Here is a 23120-nt window from a genome sequence, read left to right as displayed (position 1 = left end):
CACAAATACAAAATGGGAAATGTCTGGCTACGAGAGGCAGAACTGATGTTCTTCTTCGATCTTGTTCCTATCATTCCAGGTGGTGGTGTGGTGTGTCGCACGCCGCGTCCCGTTCTCGGAGAATTTCCCCTAAACACCGGCGGGTCTGGGGAGGGGGGTTAGTCGGGTTTGTGGGGGGGTGGGGGGGGGGGGGGGGTGGTGGGGGGGGGTGTGGGGGGGGGGGGGGGGGGTGGGGGGGGTTTGGAGGGGGGGGGGGGGGTTTTGTCGGGCGGGTATAATGGGGGGGGGTTGGTGGGGGGGCGGGGGGTGTGTTTAGGCGCCCCCTGCGTGGCGCCTTTTTGCGGACCGTATATATGCCCTGCAGACCCGTGCTCTCAGTTCTCTTACCGCCGTTCGTCGTCTTGGACCGTGGAGTGCGGCTTTCACTGACTCCCTCATCCCTGCGTCTCACTGTTCTTCATCTCTATTCTTATTATACGTAGTAGTGTGTATAGACTTCTTCCTAGTTGTTAGGTTATGTTTGTAATAGTTTGTATATATGTTGAGGTGGGTATATTCTCCCTGCCCGTCTCGGGACCGGCTTCTGCTGCGTCTCTCGCGGCTTCAAGCGTGCTCGCTGTCCGGTCGGCCGGATGCAAGGGAGACCCACGATCGTTGCCTAGGTGCCTGGGGATCCATCTGACAGACAGTTGCCGCTTGCCAGTCTTCAGCGCGAGGACCAGAAGGAGTGGACTCCGTTTGATAACAGCTCCTTATGGAGGCTGCCCTGACCGGCGGTCCGGCACGACCACGAGCCCGCACCGGAGACTTCGTCTCGGCCACGGAGACAAGCTGGTACGCCCTTCACACTCCGGCGCACAATCTCATCTCACTGAAGCCGCCCGGCAGGCTCGCTTCAGCCTAGACGAAGAAGGCGACAGGCTCTGCGGTCAACAACTCCAGTGGCACCGCAGTCGAGCCTGGAACCGTCACGGCAGGCACTGCATCTGCCCGGCACCGGTGACCACCTCCGCAGATCCTCGGCAGCAGAGCGTCAGAGTCGTTGCTTGATAGCTCACCGGCACGTCACCGTAGTCGAGCTCCGGTTTCCACTTACGCTGAACTTTGCAACGGGCGAAGGACCATGCGCGTTGAATGATCCCTTCTCCCTCAGCCCCGGCCACCGTCTGGTGCAGGCGTTCATCACTGGAAGGCCAGTATGGCTCCAGCCCCATCTCTTGGAGCAACGGACAGGCACCCGTCCCGGTCGAGATCTCGCACGTCTCGTCACCGCCGTCAGTCCTTACTCACTGCCTCGCAGTCTGGCACCGATCTACTCGCACGGCAGCCGTCAGACCCGATCAATGGATCGACGCTCGCGCTCGCTTACCTCTCGCAACCGCTCCGACGAAGTCCATCGTGCCGTCGCGCACCAGTGAATCCCGGTCGACCTCCGCGGACCGTGCGGTGAGGTCGCTCCCCGATCTCGACACGGTTGACTTCCCGGCACGTTCTCCGCACCGCATGTCACCACCGGTCACGGTCATACTGCCTGTGCGCCCGCTTGGCCGTGAGACACTATCAGGTTCTCGTAGGCCAACGCGCCGCTATGGAGATGTGACCCAAGTGTCTGGAACACCCGCAGCATGGTCCTTTGGACGCCGCGTCGGTACCAGAGGCATTATCAGTGCCCCTCACTCCGCGAGACCATATTGCGATCCAGGACCAGAGGTTAGCCCGGATCGAGCACCTCTGGAGACAGCGCTACCGGAGAGCCACCGACTCCTGGCTCGCTCTCCTGCCTCCTCCTCAGATGAGCAGTGCAGGCACTTTGACTTGACCCCCCCATTCGACTTCGACGTGCTCACCAGACTGCTCTGAGAGTTGGACTTGAGCATCACCTCCCAGCAGAGGGGTTCAGAGGTTTGAGGATCCTGTGGTGACATTCTCCGTCTGGTAGCGGATGCCGACGAGGTCGCCTTACGCCTTCATCCGCTCATTTCATCCAGGGATGATATCTATTGGCGTTCTCTGCCATCTTCCCTCGCAGGCAAGGCCTTGGAGAGAGTCATGGGACCTCTAAGGGTCGACTATTGTAAGCCCGACCGCTCCATCATCCTCTCTGGCTGTTCACTATCGTGAACGAAGGGAGCGCATGGCCCCAGTCCCGCCCAAATGTCGCAGGAGCGAAGTCGTATGGCACTGCTGCGTAAGGGTATACTCCGACAGGGGGTCTACAGTTACGTGTGGCAAACCGCAAGCGCTAGGCAGGTACACTTATACTGCAGCTTCATGGAAACGTTAGTGAGCTGATCCCGGTTAGACCTCCCGCCCTGAGTTCAAAGCCTTAGAAGAGGGCAAAAGATATCTTAGAACATCTTACAGGTGCACTCGATGCGCGGACGTCTGCGGCTAAGAACATCGCGTTGGGAGTCACATGATGGGATTGTCGGTTGCAAGTCTCCGCTGTACCTCCGGAACTGAACAATACGATTCAGAGCCTCCGTTTGAGGGCAGGGCCTCTTTCTCAGAGAAAGTGACCAAGGACTGCAAAGCCTTTAGACAATCAGCATATAATGTGCTCCTGGCTTGCCACTACACACAAACCAGCGAAGTCCTTTCGGCCGCGACCTCAGCCCCTATTCCCCACCGACGCTGCGCCAGGCTTCAACAGAGGCGTGGACGAGTGACGAAGAACGCATCAGAGTTCCCAAGGGGCAAAAAATGTGTGCTGCAACGCGGGACCGAACAAACTTTTGAAGGTTGCGCCAGAGAGCAGAGCACCGTCTTCCGTTCTTTTCTTTATCCACGCTTTTTCTCTTTCCTCCCGGGCGTGTCAAATAACTCAGAGTGGTACGGTGGTTTGGCTACTTACAGTTGAGTTTCGGCCTTACTTTTGCCCACTCGCCATCCGCACCTCCCACCTCCCTCCTTCAGGACACCTCTCGCGAGTCATCTCTTTAACAGGAGGTTCCTCACGTGTTCTCGAACCGAGCGATAGAAGAGGTGCTCAAGACTCATAGGCAGAGGTTTATACTCGTATTTTTTAATCCAAGTTGAAAGGAGGTTCGCCCCATCCTAGACTCCGCGGATCAAGCCTTTTCGTTCGGAAGTTAGATCGTATGGTTATGTCCTTGGGTTATATCCGTCCCTGGATCCGGGAGTGGTTCGTCTTCTGACATGAGGACTTACTTTTAATGTTTTATCTACCACTCACAGACGTTTTTCTCGCTTGTGTGCGGGACCGTCACTTCCAATATCACGTCCCCTTCGGCCTTCTTCTGTCTTTGAAATGATTGGCTTCGTTTCCTTCGTCGTCAAGGCATATGTGTCTTCCCTTACCTAGTGACTTGTTTTGTTCATGCGTTCTCATAACGCTCTGGTGCCACGGCACTTAACGTATCAGGAACTGTTCGAATCTTAGGGCTCTGTGATAAGTTGGGGTCAGTCGTCTTTTTCCAACTCGGGATCATCGGGCTGTTTGGGACTCCAACTGGTCGCGACAGCTCGCTCCACACGCGTTCAGCTTATGCTCTCATCGTTAGCGCCTTGCTGCCTTCCCCAGCCTGTGGCTGTCTCAAGCCTCTGGCCAATTGGCGCGCTGTATTTCTGTTGTTACAAGAACTGCAAGTCCGTCTGCGCCCGCTGCGATTGGTTAGTTCTTTTTCCGCCATATTGGACTCGGTGTCTTCATTAGACGCGTTTCTTTTCTCAATTCGGTGCAAACCCCTCGCCTGGTGTGCGGCAGGTTTTGCGTTTCCCAGGAGCGTCCATTCGTTAACAGGGAGATCTCTCTGGCTGGGTGAGCTCCCCGGGTTGTCGGACAGGACTTTGGTTACGCGGAACTATTGCTGCACTAAAGATCAGGACTGCGAGCAGTCGGGCTCGGCCTGCCAGGCTTTCTTCCTTCACCTGAGGCCCGCTGTGTCTGTGTTCACGGACAACACCAGCGCGATGCACTAATAACAAGCCGGGAGGACGCTCTTCCTCTTTTCAGAGGCCGATCACACGTGGAGATTTTTGTATACCACCATTATCTGAGGGGCCTCTTTCTTCCAGGGAGTCCAAACGTGTTTGGGGCCCTCAGCAGGTCCTTTCTAGCCCACGAGTTGTCCTTCGTCCGGACATGTCCTTCTCTTTTCGGAGGTGGGGTTTCCCCATCTACTCTTCGCCTCCCGTACCCGAGTGCCCACGTTCTGCTTCGTTCCCGGTTTGCTGCGGCTCGCGCTAACGACGAATTTCTCTATACTGGTCGGACCAACTCCTGCTCCCAGTTTTCCGCTGGTCATCAGTTCCTGGTTGAGAGCTGCGCAGGGACAGGCTCGGGTAATCTATCACCCCCAACGTGCTCGCAGCAATGGTACTCACGTGTTGACCTTCCATAGCTAGTCAGTTCCCCTGCGGTTTCATCGGACTTGGCCAGACCAGGCAGGTTCTCCTCCGACTTCGGTTCCCTGCACTGCTGTCGTGTCCGGTTCTGTTGGCTGGCTTGCGGAAGTCCGCTGTTTACCCAGTGCCAGCAGTTGCTCCTGAAAGCAGGAAACCTGCAACCAGGGCTACCTACTGGCGAATGGAGCGATTTTCCTTGTGTCAGTCATAGACGATTATCCCGGCACTGCTCCATCCACTGATTTGCAGTTCTTTATGGCACTTAAACACGGGCTCGCGCTCTGCATCTTGGTGCCGGAGTTCACTACTGCCATTTTTTCTTCGTTCATCTGGGAAGGCTCTCCTCCGCATTCTCTCCACTCCGCATGTCTCGGCTTCTCAAGGGCCTAGAGCGCCTGTCCAGTCTGCCGCCCCACCCTTCTGGACTCATCTCGTCCCTTCTCAAACTAATGGTCCCTCCCTTTCGAACCTTGGCAACCTTCTCTCTCTGTTCTATCGTGGAAGGTGGCGCTTCTTTTGTGGCCATTACATCGGCCAGGAGAGTTCTCGGTGCTTTGCGCTTCGTGTGCGACCCACGTACAGATATTTCACAAGACAGGTGCAGCGTCCGACCGCATCCAGCTTCTCCAAGGTGGTCTCCCCTTCGCTTAACAGACATTTTCCTCCGGATTTTTCTAACTACGCATTTCGATGAGAGCAGAGCTGATTCACTCGATGTTCGCTAGAGCGCCGTGTTCTCATTGAGCGCATCCGGCCTTTCGCAAAGGTCCTCCCAACTTTTTATTGCGTTGCAGCAGGAGATAAGCTCGCCCTGTCTCGTCTCAGACAATTATTCTGGTACGTCCTGCTATTTAACTGCTACCTTTAGCCGCACTTCAGGACGAGTATCACTTCCCAAGTGCGCAGCTTCTCTATTTGCCTTTCTAGCCTGGGCTAGCTCAAGACTATGTCGTGCGCACGTGGTCGTCGGGCACCACCTTCTCTGCCATTACGCCTTGTGCACTAGTCAGGACGATGCGGCTCTTGGCTTTGGTGTTTTGTCATTCGACAGTCTACACTCCGACCCAATCCACTATCGTAGGTTGGGATTACCTACTTGATTGGATATGAGAAGGCCTCGAAGAGAAAAGCGGGTTATCCCTTGCTAATGTTTTCTTCGAGATGGTTGCTCATATCCATTTCCACACCCCCTTCTTCCCACTGTCGAGTAGCGGCAAGAAGGACTGGAGTGCGGCCGGGTCGGCAGAGGCTTATCGGTGCGCAAAGGGCCGCAGGGAAGCGCATGCTGACCACCGGGTGTTGGGTAGGGGAAATTCTTCGCGACGTGCACGCCGCCGGCACACTACTTGGAATCGGTATGAGCGAAACATCTCGAAGAACAACAGTTCTAGTGTGAGTACGTCTTTTAATAGTGAATCACAACTAAATATGTATGTCGACAATGTATACTGTTGCAAAACGAACTTGTTTTCTGGACTTTAGCAAGAGTGTTTAAGCAGACCGAGAGTATTTTTTCTCTCTCAGCCCTGATAAGCCTTCGCTGGGGTGTTGCTCCAGGCCTGGGCCCTTTGGAAGACGTGACAAATTGGATAAGTCGAGGAGGGGGGGGGCCAACACAGAGTGTATTAAAGTCTTAGACCGTGGCTCTGCAACCTTGTTACGTCGTGACTCTTTCATCAAGCCAAGTCTCTGAGTGGACCCCCCTTTATAAATTTAAAAACATTTTTAAATATATTTAACACCATTATAAATGCTGGAGGCAGAGCGGGGTTTGGGGTGGAGATTGACAGCTTACGTCCCCCCATGTAATAACCTTGTTGACCCCCTGAGGGATCCTGACCCCCCAGTTGAGAACCCCTGTTCTAGACAACATGACATTTGAGGAAAGATTGAAAACAATTTGTTTTGATTTGTTTGGAGAAGAGAAGACTGAGTAGGGGGAATGTGATAGCAGTCTTCAAATACATAGAAGTTCGTTGTTAAGAGGAGGGTGATAAGTTCTCCTTATCCACTGAGGATAGGACAAGAAGTAATGGACTTAACTTGCAGCAAAGGAGATTTAGGTTAGACATTAGGAAACAATTCCGAACTGTAAGGGCATTGGAACAAATTACTTAGTGAGGTTGTGAAATCTCCATCATTGGAGGTTTTTAAGAATAGGTTAGTGCAGGAGACTGGACTAGATGATCTGTCAAGGTCTCTTCCAGTCCTATATTTCTATGATTCTGTACTGACAGACTAGCCCTTGATATGCAAAATGCCCATTCCTCGTCAGTTTACTAACATTGATATTAAAGTTGTTATAGTATAATAGCGTGCACAGTGCTTTATAGGCAAATAAAAAGTTATCTTCAGGTGCTTTCTAGCTAAATTACTTTAAAAATTACAATGAAAATGACAAGACTACAGTGGGTATAATTTTTTGGGGAGTTCAAGGAGAGGGAGATGTCAGCTGTTAGTAACGGGTAGGGTTCCGTGTCTGTCATGCCGGTTGCAGATTCTATAACCACTGTGACTTCTGCAGGGGCCAGTGTGGCTGACCCTAGGGCTGCCCAAGCACTTGTCTTCGGGACCAGCTGCTCAGGTGACCCCCGTGAGGACAGTCACACCAGTCGCTGCTCTGATGGCCCCAGCAGTGGTCCCTGGGCAGCCAGCTGGAGCAACCGCGGCCCTGGGCAGCGGTTCCTGGATGGCTGGCCGGAGCAGCCGCAGCCCATGGCCCTGGGCAGTAATTTTTTGTTTATTGACCGCGACATGTCCATGAGTTTTACTAAAAATATCCATGACTAAATCGTAACCTTAGTAATGGGGCAGTACCACTCTAAGAGTGCAGTTTCAATGGAAAACAATTTTTACATTTTTTCTCAATTTTCACTTGAAATTATTTTTTAAATTAATTCTTATTGTATTTGTAAGGCGTCACAGAAATTTTTTAAGGCAGGATTCAAATCTATCTGGCTGCGTGAGTTTTTGTTTCTGTGTCACCATTAGTATCTGAGTGTCTCACAAACATTAATACATTTATCCTTGTAGTATCTCTGTGAGGTAGGGAAGTATATTCTCATTTTATAGATGGAGAACTAGGGCACAGAGTTTGTTGCTTTCCCAACATCACCCAGATATTCTGTGGCAAAGCCAAGAATTGAACCTAGCTATCCTGAATTCTGAATCAGTATCTTAGTGACAAGAGACATCTTTCCTATGACTGCAAAATAAGTGGAAAACTTCTAAGCATAAAAATTATCATGGAAGATGATGTGAAAACAAGAGTGGGAGAAAGGCGCTAATGAATACTTGGGCAGAACCAAAGAAGAGAGCAAGAAATGAAAATGGTGAAGTAGAGTTGTAGATGGGAGTAGAGTTGTACAGATCCTTGAAGCTTAGGACCAGAACCTGGAACTTGACTTGGAAGTCAGTAGAATAATTTAAATAGTGAAGTGACATGGTCTGAACAGGAGAAAGAGATGGTTTTCACAGCAAGCTTTTGGATGGCCTGTAAAGGAGAGATTCCAGAGAGGAGCAGGTTGGTAGTAGTCCTTGCAAGAGATAATCAGGGCATTACAATGATGTTGAAATAGGGTTGTAGGAAAGCATTAATTTGAGTTGTGAAGGAAGAACAAGCAGGAGTTAGTGACAGGTGTGTTGTGGGGAAAGCGCATAATAAATTATGCCAAAGTTGCAAGCCTGGCTGGTAGGCAGGATAGTGACATTTTCTATCAAGAAGAAGAGAGGGTTTGCCAGGGAAAGATGAGATGGCAGCTCGATGTCCAAAATGAAACATTAAGAGAGTTCAAGATGCAAGACTACAGAGAAGAGAAGAGTTTGGAGATAGAGCAGTAAATAAACTGTCCAGCTTTTCTGTAACATATCATCTGGGTCAAAATGGAATAACCAGTGTGGAATAACTACAGAAATACTGTAAAATGTAATAAAACAATTATACTCTAATCTTTAAATGCTGAAGACCCCCCCAGCCCTTTGAAATAAATGGGAGATTGCAGATGTTCAGCACCTCGTGGAAAAATAAGGCCATTAGTATGTATCTTTGTTACAAGCAGCTGTTTTGTGTAAATTAATTACTCCCTTATGTGGTTTGCATATTATGGTTGTACCTATTTAACAAGAAAAAGGTCATTACTAATTGAGGGCAATTTTTAAAACAAAAACTGTAGCTATGATACGAGAAATTAAATCCAAGTTATCTCAAAATGTGTCACACTGAAAATGCTAAGATCAGTCACTGCCTTACTTAGTCAATGCAGATACAATTTGTATTTTACTTAATGCATTTTATTTTCTGTACATTTTTATTTAGTAACTTCCTTTTCCTGTTGCAGGTGAGTAGCACAGAATGGGCATCATCAGAACCGGAGCCAGTTTTTCAAAAGGAGGGGTCTTCAGAAATCATTCCAGAATCTAATGAAGGTATGTTTCATCCTTCCTCCATTAACAATAAACTAAGTTAACCTCTGTGTTGATTTTAGTTTTCAATGCTACTTATTATAACAGTAACAGCTACGCACCATTTAATTGTGTTCTGCTGGCAATAATTTAAGAAGCCTTTGGGTAGATAGGGAACACTGTGTAGAGGGGTCATGCCGTGCTGTACAGGACTGCATGTATTGTTAGAGACACTTACATTTAATTTGAAACCCTTTGGGCCAGATTTTACTCTTTGAATGATCCATTAGACTTGGTCACATAATTGAAAACATAATGCAAGTCTTACACCAGAAAGTCGTTTTAATAATGTATTTAAACTTTTAAAGATATTTTATTATTAGTTAACAGTTCATAGGTTGCTAATAGATTAAAATTTGGTGTTGCTAGATTACTCGAGAGCTTTTTCTCATAAATCAAATAGTAGCTTAATTGTCTAAGGCCTGGTCTACACTATGCGTTTAAACCGAATTTAGCAGCGTTAAACCGATTTAACCCTGCATCCGTCCACGGAACGAGGCCCTTAATATTGATATAAAGGGCTCTTGAAACTGGTTTCTGTACTCCTCCCCGACGAGAGGAATAGCGCTGAAATCGATTAGTGTGGCTGCATATCGACGGTATTGGCCTCCGGGCAGTATCCCACAGTGCACCATTGTGACTGGTCTGGAAAGCAATCTGAACTCGGATGTACTGGCCAGGTAGACAGGAAAAGCCCCGTGAACTTTTGAATTTAATTTCCTGTTTGCCCAGCATGGAGCTCTGATCAGCACGAGTGGCGATGCAGTCCCACATCCAAAAAGAGCTCCAGCATGGACCGTACGGGAGATACTGCTCTATGATCGCTGTATGGAACAAATCTGTGCTAGTCAGAACTGCCGTTAAAGAAAAGACGAAATTAGCCGAAGCATTTGAAAAGAATCTCGAGGCTCGTGATAGAGAGTCCACAGCCACAGTGCTGGCAATGACAAGCGTAACGAAAGAACAAAGAATTAAATGAGCGCTCATGGAGGAGGAGGGGTACTGGGACTCCAGCTGCCTACTGCTCCCGCCAGTCTCCGAGGATCTGCATTCTTGGCTGAGCTTCGCCAATGCCTGTTAGCGTCAAACACTGTCCAGGTTGTTCACGGTAAGTCTCATCAATTTACCCTCCCTCTCCATCCTCGTGAAAGAAAGGCGAAAAATCGTTTTTGACTTTTTTCAATCACCCTATTTACGCATGCTGCTGGTAGACGCGGTGCTGCGGCACTGGAACAGCAGCCTCCTCTCTTTCCTCATCGCCGGTGCAGACGGCACAGTAAAAATGATGATAGCCATCCTCATCATCATGCGGTGCTCATGGCTGGCCTCAGGGTGAGGTCGGTCCGGGGGCGCCTGTGGTAAAAATAGGAATGACTCCCGCATTGCCCAGTAGATGTACAGAACGGCTATAACCGTCCTCACATAGCCAACTGGGGCTGAACTTCCATCAGGCCCCTGCTCTTTCATGTCAAAGAAAAGATCTTTACTGCCTTGCTAGCATTAGCAGCAGGGATGCGGCTCCCTCTCCCCCTCCACTAGTTAATGCCCTCCGGACTATCATAGCAACTGGAGGGCGCTCTCCCTCATGTATCCACTAAAACTCAGTGTTTCTATCCTGCATTCTTATTTATTCAAATCACACAGAATGGGGATCACTGCCAGGTGTTTCAGGAAGGTTGGGGGGAGGAGAGCAACGGTGGGGTTGGTTGCAGGGGCACCCCTTAAAATGGGCATGCACTATCATTTCTGCGGGATCTGACACGAGCGGCTGTGCCTCTCTGGTCTCTGTAATACTGGTTCCTGCTTACACTTGCCCTTTCTAGGCAGGACTGACCTATTTTTAGATAAACTAATGAGGGATGACCTGGGAGTCAGTTCCCAGTTTTGTCTTTGCACCCTGGCCGACTTCAGCGAAGGCCGCCAGACATCCATTGATAGCAGCAGAAGTACAGAACGACTGATAACCGTCATCCCATTGCAATTTACAATGGGCCGGCAGATGGTAGCAGAACGACTGATAACCGTCATCTCATCGTCAATTTACAATGGCATGGGAGACGGCACAATAGGGGTGGTAGCCGTCTCTGCTACCTTGCAAAGACAAAATGAATGCTGCTGTGTAGCACTGCAGTACCGCCTCTGTCAGCGGCATCCAGTACACATACGGTGACAGTGACAAAGGCAAAAGGGCCCATGTGTGCCATGCTATGGCGTATGCCAGGGCAATCCAGAGAAAAAGGGCGCAAAATGATTGTGTTGCCGTTGCTTTCACGGAGGAAGAATGGGTGACGACATTTACCCAGAATCACCTGCGACACTGTGTTTTGCACCATCATGCATTGGATCTCAACCTAGAATTCGAATGGGCGGGGGAGACTGCGGGAACTGTGGGATAGCTACGGTATAGCTACCCACAGTGCAACGCTCCAGAAATCGACACTAGCCTCGGTACATGGATGCACACCGCCGAATTATTATTGTGCTTTGTGTGGCCGCATGCACTCGACTTTATACAATCTGTTTTACAAAATCGGTCTATGTAAAATCGGAATAATCCTATAGTGTAGACGTACCCTAAGATTTTATTTTATTTCACATTTGTTAAGTGAAGTATATGGATAAGAATGTTAATAGTAACATTGATTTTTTTTTCCATTATAGTTTTGTATGTGAACTCACGAAAACTATTGTGTTAATGTAAACAAAAAGTGTATTGATTTTTTTTCTGTAACACTAAAAATGTGAATTATGTATTTTAAGAATGCAGACAATGACTTATAACTCAGCCAGAGACTTAAACCCTATTTATATTGAGAGCTAAACCTTGTTAGCAGAACTGGCTTTAAAGAAGATTTAGAAGTGGCTCAGGCTAACTCAGTTTGTCTCATCTATGTGAACCAGCCATTACATTTTTTAATTTCCTACTAAGAGCTGTAAACAGGGTAGGGATTGGTATGCCATGTCCTGCTTGTCAAGGAAAACATGTTAACTTGAATCAGTTTTAAATATGTTTTTAAAACCAATTCTGTTCAAATGTATTCCCCCCGCCCTTGTATCATTCTGTTTTTCACATATTTGGTTACATCCTTGTAAATAACACACATAAGCCAAAATTTTCAACCTCTGGTCCCTGGAATTTGCTAATTTTTACTTCTGTATCTTCCAAACGTATTTCAAGCTTCTAGTTTTCAGGTTTTGTAGCCCAAGACCAGCACTGGAATTTTGAGCAGTTACAATTACGTAGAAATTATCTGAATATCACTAAAATGCCCTTCTACCTGCTGTTTTGTGGGTCACTGGTAATGGTTCTACAGGAGGCATGTAATTTTAACTTTGCATCAAGCACTATCATGCCTTTGTGCAAATACAGAAAACTACAGGGAAATGAAGGGAGAACCAGATTTAAGATTGTGGGCAGGGAAGTTGTCTTTAAATTACAAAAACAACAACAACAAAAAAAACCTTTTCTGAATACGTGAGCTGTTCAAAACATCCTAATAAACATACTTTTGTTGTTCTCAATATTGTTTACATTTTTAGGTGAGCCAGACCATGGACCAAGTGTTGATTGCCTTAGTGTCTCACCAAAAGCTGCATTAGGTAATGGCCCTAAACAGATAGATGAACAACATATTTTACTCCACTATACATTGTTAAAGAAAATGTTGGGTTGGGAAGAAATGTGCAAGTCTTATTTTAATATTTATACACATGGGTTAACTGACACAGATTAACTTGTAATATAATATGTTAATACAGCTGTTTCTGTTAAACAATGTATGACACTTAAAGTGATTTTTACTCAGTGCTCTTTGTTTTTATTTCTCATTTTAGCCGAGTTGCTGAATTTAAATGCTGCAGGCATCGCACCTAACAAAGGTGATCATTAATGTTTTAGACCTCCTGTTGGGCTGCTTCAGGTTCCACACTTAAGCACACAGGTGGAATAGAGCATTGTACTGTAATTCATGGCCTGCTATTTACATTAAGCAAACACGTGTTTACTAATAGGCTTGTCTGTCTGTCTGTCTTAAACATAATTTTGCTCTTTCCAGCAATAAATTTTAGTTTAAAATCATTTTCTAATTTATTGCAGAAAAATTAATAATACACATTTTTAGCATGTAGAGTTTATAATTTAAGCAACATTGCAGAGCTGTATCTTACAGCATAAATTAAATAGTTGTAGGGTAACTACTTGAGGTAAATATAAGAAATTCAGTTTTCCAGAAATGAAAGAAAATATTCCCAGAAATATATTACAGTCTTTATGATAATTTTAGTATCTCATTATAAAAATGATGGTATTTACATAGGGGAAAGTGTCTGTCCCTTCATGCTGACTGAAAATGGCATTCAGATGTCGAGTAGACCAATTATTATTATAAAAAATTTTAATACTAGATTTACATTGCACTTCACAAATATAAAGACATAGTCCCTGTACCAAGGAATTTAAAAGCTAAACAAGTCAGTAATAACAGAAAAGTTATTAGTTGAAATGGACCATCTTGAAATGGAAAGTTGCTTTCAGTGCATGTTTACAGAAAACATGTATTGCAATGGAAAGTTGTAGTACAAGAGCAAGTGATTCAGACAAATTCCAGCCCAAATCATTCCTCCTAGGTTTATCCATGGAGAGGACTCTCCATACACAGGTCTTTGTCATCTCTCTCTCTCTCTCTCTCCCTCCCTGCATTTCCAGGGTGCATGTTGGAAGAGTGTACGCTGAGAGGGCTGGGAAAGAATGGGACTCAACTAGAGGCATACACATTGTCTGACCTCATGTAGCTTAGGCAAAAAAGATAATACAGACCAGGCTGCCAGGGGTAGAGAGAAGAGGATGCTGGAGGCTTGAGCTAGTGCAGAGGCACTAGGCTTTGTGTGGCTGGACTGGCTCTTGTGGACACTGAGTCTGCCACGTTTGCAGGAGTTGTTCCTGTGACTTATCCCCCCAGCAGAAACCATACCACCCCTCCCACCCATCCCCTCCAGGAAGGGATGATCCAGGCTAGTATTTTTTTTACAGTTGGGTTTGTTTATGAATTGGAAATTAGTCTAGAGTATAGGAAAGTCAGATTCATCCTCCCATCCAAATATATCTGTGTCCTCATTATTGAGAGGTGGAGGTTCTGCCGCAGATTTATACGTAGAAAAATACTAAACAAAAATAACTTTATTAAACAAATCTTCACAGCATTACTTGGATCTGGAGATATATATGTAGCTAATAAAACATTGAAACAGCAACTATGTCATAAAACGTGGCACACCTTCCAAAAGTAAAATCTCTTTGGGTACATATAACTGGAGCTAGAGATACAATTTCCAGCTCGGCTGGACATAACCTGCATTAGTTCTGATTGAACTAGTGCACTAAAAATAGGAGCGTAGCCATGGCTGCATGAGCAGCAGGACAGGGTAGCTGGTCCAAGCACATACTTAGAGTTTCCAATATCTACACAAGCTGCAAATTACACCGCCAGCTACAGTGTCCCTATAGTAAATGCAAGTTATTGTGAAGGTACTATTATTATACGAGATTTGAAGTCTTGGCTCAAAATGTGAGTTTCAGTTTGTACTTACAAATTATTTGTTAGTAGTTAATTAAGTTTTAAGGAAGAATAGTATGCCTTAGGGTACGTGTTTTGCATACACCTCTACCCCGATATAACGTGGTCCTTGGGAGCCAAAAAATCTCACCGCCTTATAGGTGAGACCGAATTAGATTGGGTTGGTCCCATACGGCGTACGAGCAAGAGCCGGTACGTCATGCTGGACTGGACCGGCTTCCCCGGTGGTGATTTAAAGGGCCTGGTGCTCCAGCCACTGCGGGGAGCCCCAGGCCCTTTAAATCACCAGTGGAGCTCTGGCAGCCGGGCTCAGGTGGGGATTTAAAGGGCCTGGGGCTCCCCGCAGTGGCGAAGCTCAGCTGCCGGAGCTCCGGTGGTGATTTAAAGGGCTCGGGACTCCACATGAATTCAGATATAACGTGGTAAAGCAGCAGGGCTTAGGTGGCGCTTTAAAGGGCCACGGGCTCCCCGCTGCTTTATCGCATTATATCCGAATTTGTGTTATATCTGGTCGCGTTCTATTGGGGTAGAGGTGTATTTCAAGGAATATGTGCCACAAAAATAAACTGAATGCTTTTACAGTTACATTGAACATTGCAAGACCACCTGTTGCCTGTAATTCTCTGTCATGTAAGATGGTTTCCAACTAATTTAGAGCTTAAACTAATTTCACAGTATACACAAACATTCGTTGGCCATTATGGATTATTATAGTGAGAATAATTTTAAAATTCCTATTATGAAAGTTATATCCTTTGGCTTAATGTGTCTGTCACTGTGAAAGAGTACAAAATATTCTTCCCTGTTTTATTAAAGTCATATTAACAAAAATTTACATTTTAGGGATTTTGATAGACGTTATGCAGAATAACTTCACTTCATTTCCAGACCTCAAAATTTAGTTTTATATACTACAGTTGAACTTTTCAAACCTTAGGTGCCTAAAGTTAGATTCCTAAATCGATATTTATGCACTTAAATAAAAACAGTTAAATTAGCACTCTAAAAAAGTAAGTGTTTAAATATAGATTGTAAATCACCTAATTTTCAGAAAGGTTGAGCATCCACAAAATCCAGTGGTGTGCACGGGAGTTATATATGTTTAGTCACTGTTAGAGACAAGGTACTGAACTAGGTGAATCTTCAGTCTGATCCGGTTTGACAAACCCTTTGCTCCTATTTAGGAGTCCAATTTTAGGCACACAGGTTTGAAAATTTAGCCATAAATTGTAAACACTAACAAACAGGAAAACAAGATACATTAAAGTATAGTAATACAGCTAATTTCTAAATTTCTTCATGTAGAAACTGCAGTATTCTAAAGCAGCGGAATAAACTGCAAAACTTGTAATTCAAGACTTAAATTGTAGAAATCTGCATCTGCAAGTATTGGATAAATGTAAAGTTATATGCCAAAGTAATGGTTGTTAATCTTTACAGAGGGCACCTCCATTATGAAAAAGAAGCCAAATCAAGCTAAAAAGGGGGTAAGTTTGTAATATATATTTTGCCCCATATCATTTTGTAGAATTTAAACTGCAATACAGAATTTTTTTATCTAAGTGTTTCATGCAATGACTGTTAAGAACATAAGAACGGCCATACTGGGTCAGACCAAAGGTCCATCAAGCCCAATATCCTTTCCTCTGACAGTGGCCAATGGGAGGTGCCCCAAAGGGAATGAACAGACAGGTTATCATAAAGTGATCCATGCCCTGTGACCCAATCCCAGCTTCTAGCAAACAGAGGCTAGGGACACCATTCCTGCTCATCCTGGCTGATAGCCATCCATCCTGAGACATCTTAACTGTTTTGTATCAGCAACGATGTGCATCACTAAAACAAATTGGAAAATCTGAACTATGACAAAATATCCAACGATCTTATAAACAAAATATCTTTCTAAACTCATGTTCGGCTGCTTTTGTTTAAATGTTTAGTAGTAGTTAGTATTGTGGGGTGGAGTACTTTATCATCTGTAAGTCATTTTCTGGTTTCATACGATAATACTGAGCACTTACTGAATCTGGATATATATATATGCAGCTAACTGAGTTCAGCAGACATTTTGTATACGTACCCGAGAGCAGAATCTACTTTGTGTATATTTTATCATGTTCACAGATTCAATTACATTTCATATTTGCCCCCAATTCTGCAAATCACTGTATGCAGGTGCGCTGCCATTGAAGCCAGTGGAGCTGTGCTTTGGCTCCTAGGTACATTCTGCATTAAGTGAATTAGAGGAGCAGGGCCTAAGACTTTTTATGACAGTATTTTTATGTTAAAAATAGCATTACCTTCTCTGTGCTCACCCTCCTTTCGCCCAAAATAAAAAGCCTTCTGTCCTGTGTACTTTGAGATTTTTTAATGGATACAGATAAATTTAATACAGAAACTAACATTAATGAAATGTTAAGGTTGAGAAATTAAACATATGAGAAATACGAAATTGCAGTTAGGCTCCTATCCCAATAGCAGTTGAGAGTTCTTTATATTAAATTCTGTACTGAATACTATATATCAGAATAGTAACAAGGTCTGACAAACTGCAGGAGGTTCATCAGGCTGTAGTTGCTGTTTGGAAGACTAAATAAGTTCCTGAATATCAAAGGCTTTCTAATGGAGGCCGAGAGCGGCATCTAGAACATATTACTGTATGGTCTTCTCCACTCTCAATTTTTATTACTGATACCAGATGCTGTGGAATCAGGTACAGTGCTTGATTCTTCTTTCAAAAAAATACTAAACCATAGGACAGTTAATATAGTTACCTATAGAGATAAAAAGAACAGGAGTACTTGTGGCACAGTCTCTAAGGTGCCACAAGTACTCCTGTTCATTTTGTGGATACAGACTAACACGGCTGCTACTCTGAAGCCTATAGAGATAAAGCCTTTTTTTTTTTTTCTTTTTAAAATAAAGCTTGGTGCCAAAAAAGGTGGCTTGGGAGCCCAGAAAGTGAGCAGCAAGAGTTTTAATGAGATTGAAAAGCAAGCACAAGCTGTAGATAAAATGAAGGAACAGGAAGATCTACATGTCAGTAAGAGAACTGAGACGGAAGAACCATTGTAAGTATGAATTACTTATAGAAGATAAAACACAAGAAGTAACTGTTAGATTTATCTACTAACATTTAGAATAATGCCAAGTACTATTTGGTGCAAATAAAGCTTCAATTGATGTTTGTATTTTACTGCAATAATGTAGCTTATATGTGTTGAAAAGTAATTTACAGAAAGCTATGTTTAAAAAATAATACCCACAACAACAGCATTCTTTGTAAAGATGGGAAACTTTTTTGGCAATAGTGAAGAAATAGAATGAAACACGGTTTCCTCGTTCATGTTCTGTTAAAAGCAAGGAATAGTTTGAGTACTGTTACCTATACAAATCCATGATCGAGTGCATCAGGGACATCCTATATCTTTATCAGAACCTTCTAAAATGCTTTTGCCTGTGAGTTGCCTCGTGTGTTCAATAGGTAATGATCATTCAGACCCAAAGCTATGTAAGAAGCTATGTATCCATCCTGTTCCTTGGTTTTTTTCAGTAACTGTTACATCTATTTGAAACCTCTGTAGCTTCTTCCTGCAGATTTCAGATGGCTATATGTTTTTCTTTCATTATTTCTAGTTTTGTGATCGTTCTCAATGAAGTTAATATATTTAGCAATTGACTTTTGCAAATTTATACTGTTGGAAAATTAAATCCTTCTTTTCCTGGAGCCAAGGGCATCCTCCTTCTAAAAATCCATTGGGAGTTCTCCAGGTTGTTTGTAGCCTATGGGGGTCATCCAAAGTTCAAATTACCACTTACATAGGGCTTGTCTTTGCTGCAGTGTAGCTCAAGATATATCTCTGTGTTATTCCTAACCCAATTCACATCCACACACAAAATCTCTAGCTCAAGGTAAGTGGTCCTTTAAACTGCTGACCCATCGGTATGTTTATACTGCAGCTAGAAACAAACCTCCCAGTGTGGATAGATAGACTGAAACTACTGGAGCTTGAGTTGGCACACTAAAAATAGCAGTATAAATGTTGTGGCTTGGGTTCTCAAGTCCACTTGACTCCCTGAGTCTGAGCTCAAGAAGGTAGCCCAAGTTGCTGCTGGAGCTGTGATATCAACAGTGCTATTTTTAGTGTGCTAGCTCAGACAGCGCTAACATAGGTCTACCCTGGCTGGGAGGCTTACTATTGCCTGCAATGTAAACATACCCTCAGAGGGTATTGGTTGTGAAGCTCATATAATGCTGAGGCTTGAGCTAGTAATGCATTGGGGATGCAGCTACAGGCTACAAGCTTGAGTTAGCACAACTTGTTAGAAGCCTGTCCAATCTCTGTGTGTACCTCAGGTATTATGGCACAGTGTAGCAGCTCTGACCTGAACTGTTAGCTTGAACTATGTAGCTTGACCTAACTGTTTTCGTGAAGATAGACACACAGTATTATCACTTTGTTTCCAAACTTACCATGATCTTGCACTTGATCTTCGCTCTCAAGGGGTTTAGGGCACATTCTTCTAGCTTTAAGGCAACTACCATATTTTGTCTCAGAAACATCCCTATAATAGAGCTGCTGTCTGGAGCTCTGTCCATAACTAAGAAGCATTAACCTCTAAATATGTCTTCTAATTTTGTTAATGAATTTGAAAGACTCATTATATTTTTATTTAGTTATGTCCTCATCAGGGCCAGTATTACTGCTTGCCAATCTCCAAGTGTGGGTCTGTGAAGACAGTACTGAATGAAGGAAAGCAGGCTCCCCATCTGTGAATGAGGTTCTTTGTATGATTACCTTCACAGATCTGTAGGACCCATGCTGTGTTTCTACTTCTGTGGAGTCTAAGTAGTGGAAGGATTGGAGGGACAGGGCTGAGGCTTTGGGCCTAAGAGCTTGAAACAGTGAGGAAGCATACATGTGACCCTCAAGGCCAGAACCCTCTAGAAAATTCTGGTGGTAAATGTGGGGTGCACATGCATGCCCCAAATATGTGGATCTCTGGCAATCTTGTCTCACTCCAGTTATCGGCAAGTCTCCTGATTTTTTTTTTTCCTTAAAAATGCTTACTCTTTGATTTGTAACCTCTAGGTGGCAGTGCATACAAAATTTAGAGAAGCATGAATATACTTTAACTTACCCTGGGCTCGAAACAATATCTCTGCTGTGTTTAATTAAAAAAAAAATGGAAACATTCAATAGGACTTTATAAAATAGATAGAATGTAAATGTTGCTTTCAACTCACAAAAGTTTTGATGAAAAACCTGTATTCTTTTCTAAATGTAGTGCATCATTTAAAACTCTGTGTACAAGATTTCTAGGGTTTTAATCTTTTCTCTTCTGCTGTTTTTGTGATGTGTCCTCTGCAATAGAGTGGATAAGTGGACTTATTCAGAACCATCAACATGCTATTTATTTTAACCAGAAGCAGATCTGAAGGTTTGATATTGCTAAAATTATCCTTGATAAACTGTGGTCTTCAGCTCAGTCCTTAAAATCTTGGTTAGTTGGTTGGTCTTTTAAAAATTTAAGTCTAGGAGAAGTTTCAAATTGAACTTGGCACGACCAGTTTCAGTTGCCCTATAATAGAGTCTACTGTAAATGGGGGAATTAATAAGAACTTAATATACTTGCCCAAAAGATATATGCCCTTGTTTGAAGACATGTATTTTTCTTATTTTCTTGATTTCATTAATGCTTTCACAGAGGTGTAACAGTAAGTCTATTTTATTTATAATTGTAAAAGTCAAAATGCATGTTTTTAGAAGTGAAAGTTTTCTCAGCATATAAAAACATGCACGGCTTCAGAATGGATAATTTCAAGAAAAAGCTCCTTTCAGTTACGTTTACTTCTAATGCAGTTTTTTAATTTCTGTTGCTATATATCCGTTTGCCCAACTGTCATAACTGCTTTAATTTCCATTGACTGTTATTTATACACCTTTTTTATGTCTTCCATTGTAGAACACTTTATTCAGTGAATAGTAGGCTTAAAGGAGTACATGAAGGCTTAAGAAGCTTGCTTTCCTTTATAGACCACCTTCAATTTAGTGATTTTTGGCCAATTTTTTCAGATTTACTATTGTGCATATTAACTTTTCTGGGATATGTATGTCCATATACAGTTTTAAAGAGTTAAATTTAAATGTTAAGATGTTAAGGTAGGGTTGACTCTTCAGTTTTAGCTAACGTGCTTGTGGACAGAAAATGACAGTAATCAAATGTTAAAGATTGTATTTTCTCTCTGAGAGAGGTATGTGAATATCTCACTGTTAGAACTAGTAGGATTTATATATTCATTGAGAAAATATACTTCATAGCCTTAAGATTTCATTCTGTAATTTTCTTGTCACAATCATAATTTTAAATGTAGTTTGACATTTTCACTCTTTACCATTTGAAGAAATATATCCATCTTTATAAGATTATAAATCATATAAAGACCAGACCTTTTCCCCCTTGTGTTTTTGGGTGATGTAGTATAACTACATATTCATGGATATGTACATTTATGACTTAAAAATGTACATGGTAAGGAGTTCATTATTACTGTAGCTAGCCACATTGCCACAGGAATAAAATTTCCCAGATGTACCTTAATAATTTTTAAGGGGGCCACTAATATGTTTAAAAAGTATTTTTGAATATGCATTTATTTTAAGTACACCTTTGCTACAAGATTTTAAATGTTACCTTTGTGGCTGAGGCAAGATATTGCATACTTCTGCATTTTGGCACTCTTTAACAACACTGTATTGCTTTAGGGAACATCCTAATCAACTAATTATGGTTTATTTAAATCAGCTGTAAGGGGTTAAATTGGATACATAACATGGAGTATTGTAATGGCTTGTTAGCATTCTTTTGTATCAGATTGGCTGATATGCATTTATAGTGAAATCCTTTTGAAACTGAAAACACTTAATGTGCATGTACAGTATCTAACCCTCAGACTGTAATTCATTTTCATTCTAAGATCTTCTGTGGAGGGTTTGTCTTAGCTAGTTTTCTTTATAAACTTCTAAGCCTTAGGATTTATAACAAAGGCTGATCACATTCTTAACTACCAATGGTATAACAGTACTTGCTATCCCGCTACTTCATTGATATAATCCAAAAATATTGAAGCAGCATGATTATATGTAGAAATGAGAGAGCCAGAAGGCAGAACAAAGCAAAGGGACCAGCATTTTGAAGATGGCTTTTAAACGCATAGTGGAGAGACAGTACTTTTTTAAAAATTCTGTGTATGTGCCAATTACCAGGCAGTCATGTCAGAATACATTATCACAAAAGTGACAGTAGATAGTTGAGGAGATCTATTGATCCTGAGCCCTGAACTGAATTTAGTTGGACTAAAATTTCATCAGCGTATGACAAATTTATATTTTTCACCCATAATACCCAGATTTTCAAAAGAACGGTTGTCTGTCTGTGGGTGAAGTTTACACTGGTGTTTTACGTGTGCAGTTGATTTGTGGCTGCGAATCAGATAGAGAGGCTGGTACTCTAACTGACACCTATAAATAATTTTGTGGGTACAAAAATACAAGACAGAAATTTTTGAAACTTTATCCTTAGTTCAAATACCTTTGTTCTGGAAAAAATAAAAAAAGTTTAATTTTAAAAGTTCTACTTGATTTACATATATATTAAAACAAGTTTGTATAAATGTGATCTTGCATGTATTAGGATGTTCATATAAACTTAGTGCACTTGCTTGAATCTCACTTTACATGCTTAAGTAGAAATATGCACATACTTCCCCATTCACATTATCCCTCTGTGCAGGAAATGCAAAAAGTACATTAAGATAACCTTATTGTTGAGATTTTACATGCAAAAGTTTGGACTCCTGGGACAATTATTACAGCAACCCTAACTTTCATATGTTGCTCATGTTAGAGGGTTAGTCAGTAGCAAATACTGTTGTTAAGGTAGCACAGTTGTTCCCATTACAACACCCTTTTCTGCAGCCCAGCATCTCCCACAATTACTGACATCTGGGCTACTCTCCTCTCTGCTGTTCACAGAGGCAAATCAGAGTTTCAGAACTGCATGAACTAGCTATGCCCCCTCAGTTTCTGCCTACTGCACATTTCTCTGCCTCCGTGACACCATAGCATGCGGATGGCAGTTTTTAGAGCTCCTGTCTTCACATCTGCCTGGGGGCACTTTTTTGGTCAAAATTTATGGCAGTGTTGAGCAATGACACTCCTCCCTTCACGCCAGTGTTTTTAGCTGGGTATTGGAACCCCTGTCGTCTCAGCTGCATTGCCTCCCTACTGGCTCCTTTTGACTTCCAGGTATGCCACAGCAGCATAAAAAGCACCAAATGACATCCAAGTGGTGCTCCATCAGTAAGACTGCCCTTCCAGGCTCAGCAGATGGTGAGTTATGCCCAGCCTGCACCAGTGTTATGTCCCTACCTCTTCAGTGGGATTCTGCCGGTTCCTAGAGCGGGGCGACGAAGGAGCGACAAGATTATGATAATTAACAGATGGCTCAGGCAGTGGTGCTATAAGGAGGGCTTTGGGATGTACGGTCATTGGGAAGCGTTTACGGACAGGCAACTGTTCGCTCGGGATGGACTTCATCTAAGTAAGGAGGGAAATAGACTTCTGGGATGGAGGCTCGCCGACCTCATTAAGAGAGCTTTAAACTAGGAAGTTGGGGGAGATGGTTGGGAGATGTTCAGGAGATCTCCACGCCGGA

The 23120-nt window shown here is 43.5% G+C and overlaps 1 protein-coding gene across 2 annotated transcripts in view; it reads left to right on the top strand.

Annotated features, from left to right (window-relative positions):
- Positions 1-23120, top strand: part of ARFGAP3 (ARF GTPase activating protein 3) — a 90843-nt gene that overhangs the window by 38237 nt on the left and 29486 nt on the right. The window contains exons 6-10 of one of the 2 annotated variants that reach the window (XM_032762496.2): positions 8706-8793; positions 12370-12429; positions 12664-12708; positions 15843-15889; positions 17328-17473. In XM_032762496.2, coding sequence (XP_032618387.1) covers positions 8706-8793; positions 12370-12429; positions 12664-12708; positions 15843-15889; positions 17328-17473 — 386 coding nt within the window. The remainder of the gene's footprint in view (positions 1-8705; positions 8794-12369; positions 12430-12663; positions 12709-15842; positions 15890-17327; positions 17474-23120) is intronic. The other variant, XM_032762497.2, reaches the window with a different exon arrangement.

Source organism: Chelonoidis abingdonii, chromosome 1, assembly GCF_003597395.2.
Source record: "Chelonoidis abingdonii isolate Lonesome George chromosome 1, CheloAbing_2.0, whole genome shotgun sequence".
NCBI lineage: Eukaryota > Metazoa > Chordata > Testudines > Testudinidae > Chelonoidis > Chelonoidis abingdonii.
This window is presented reverse-complemented; position numbering and strand designations above follow the sequence as displayed.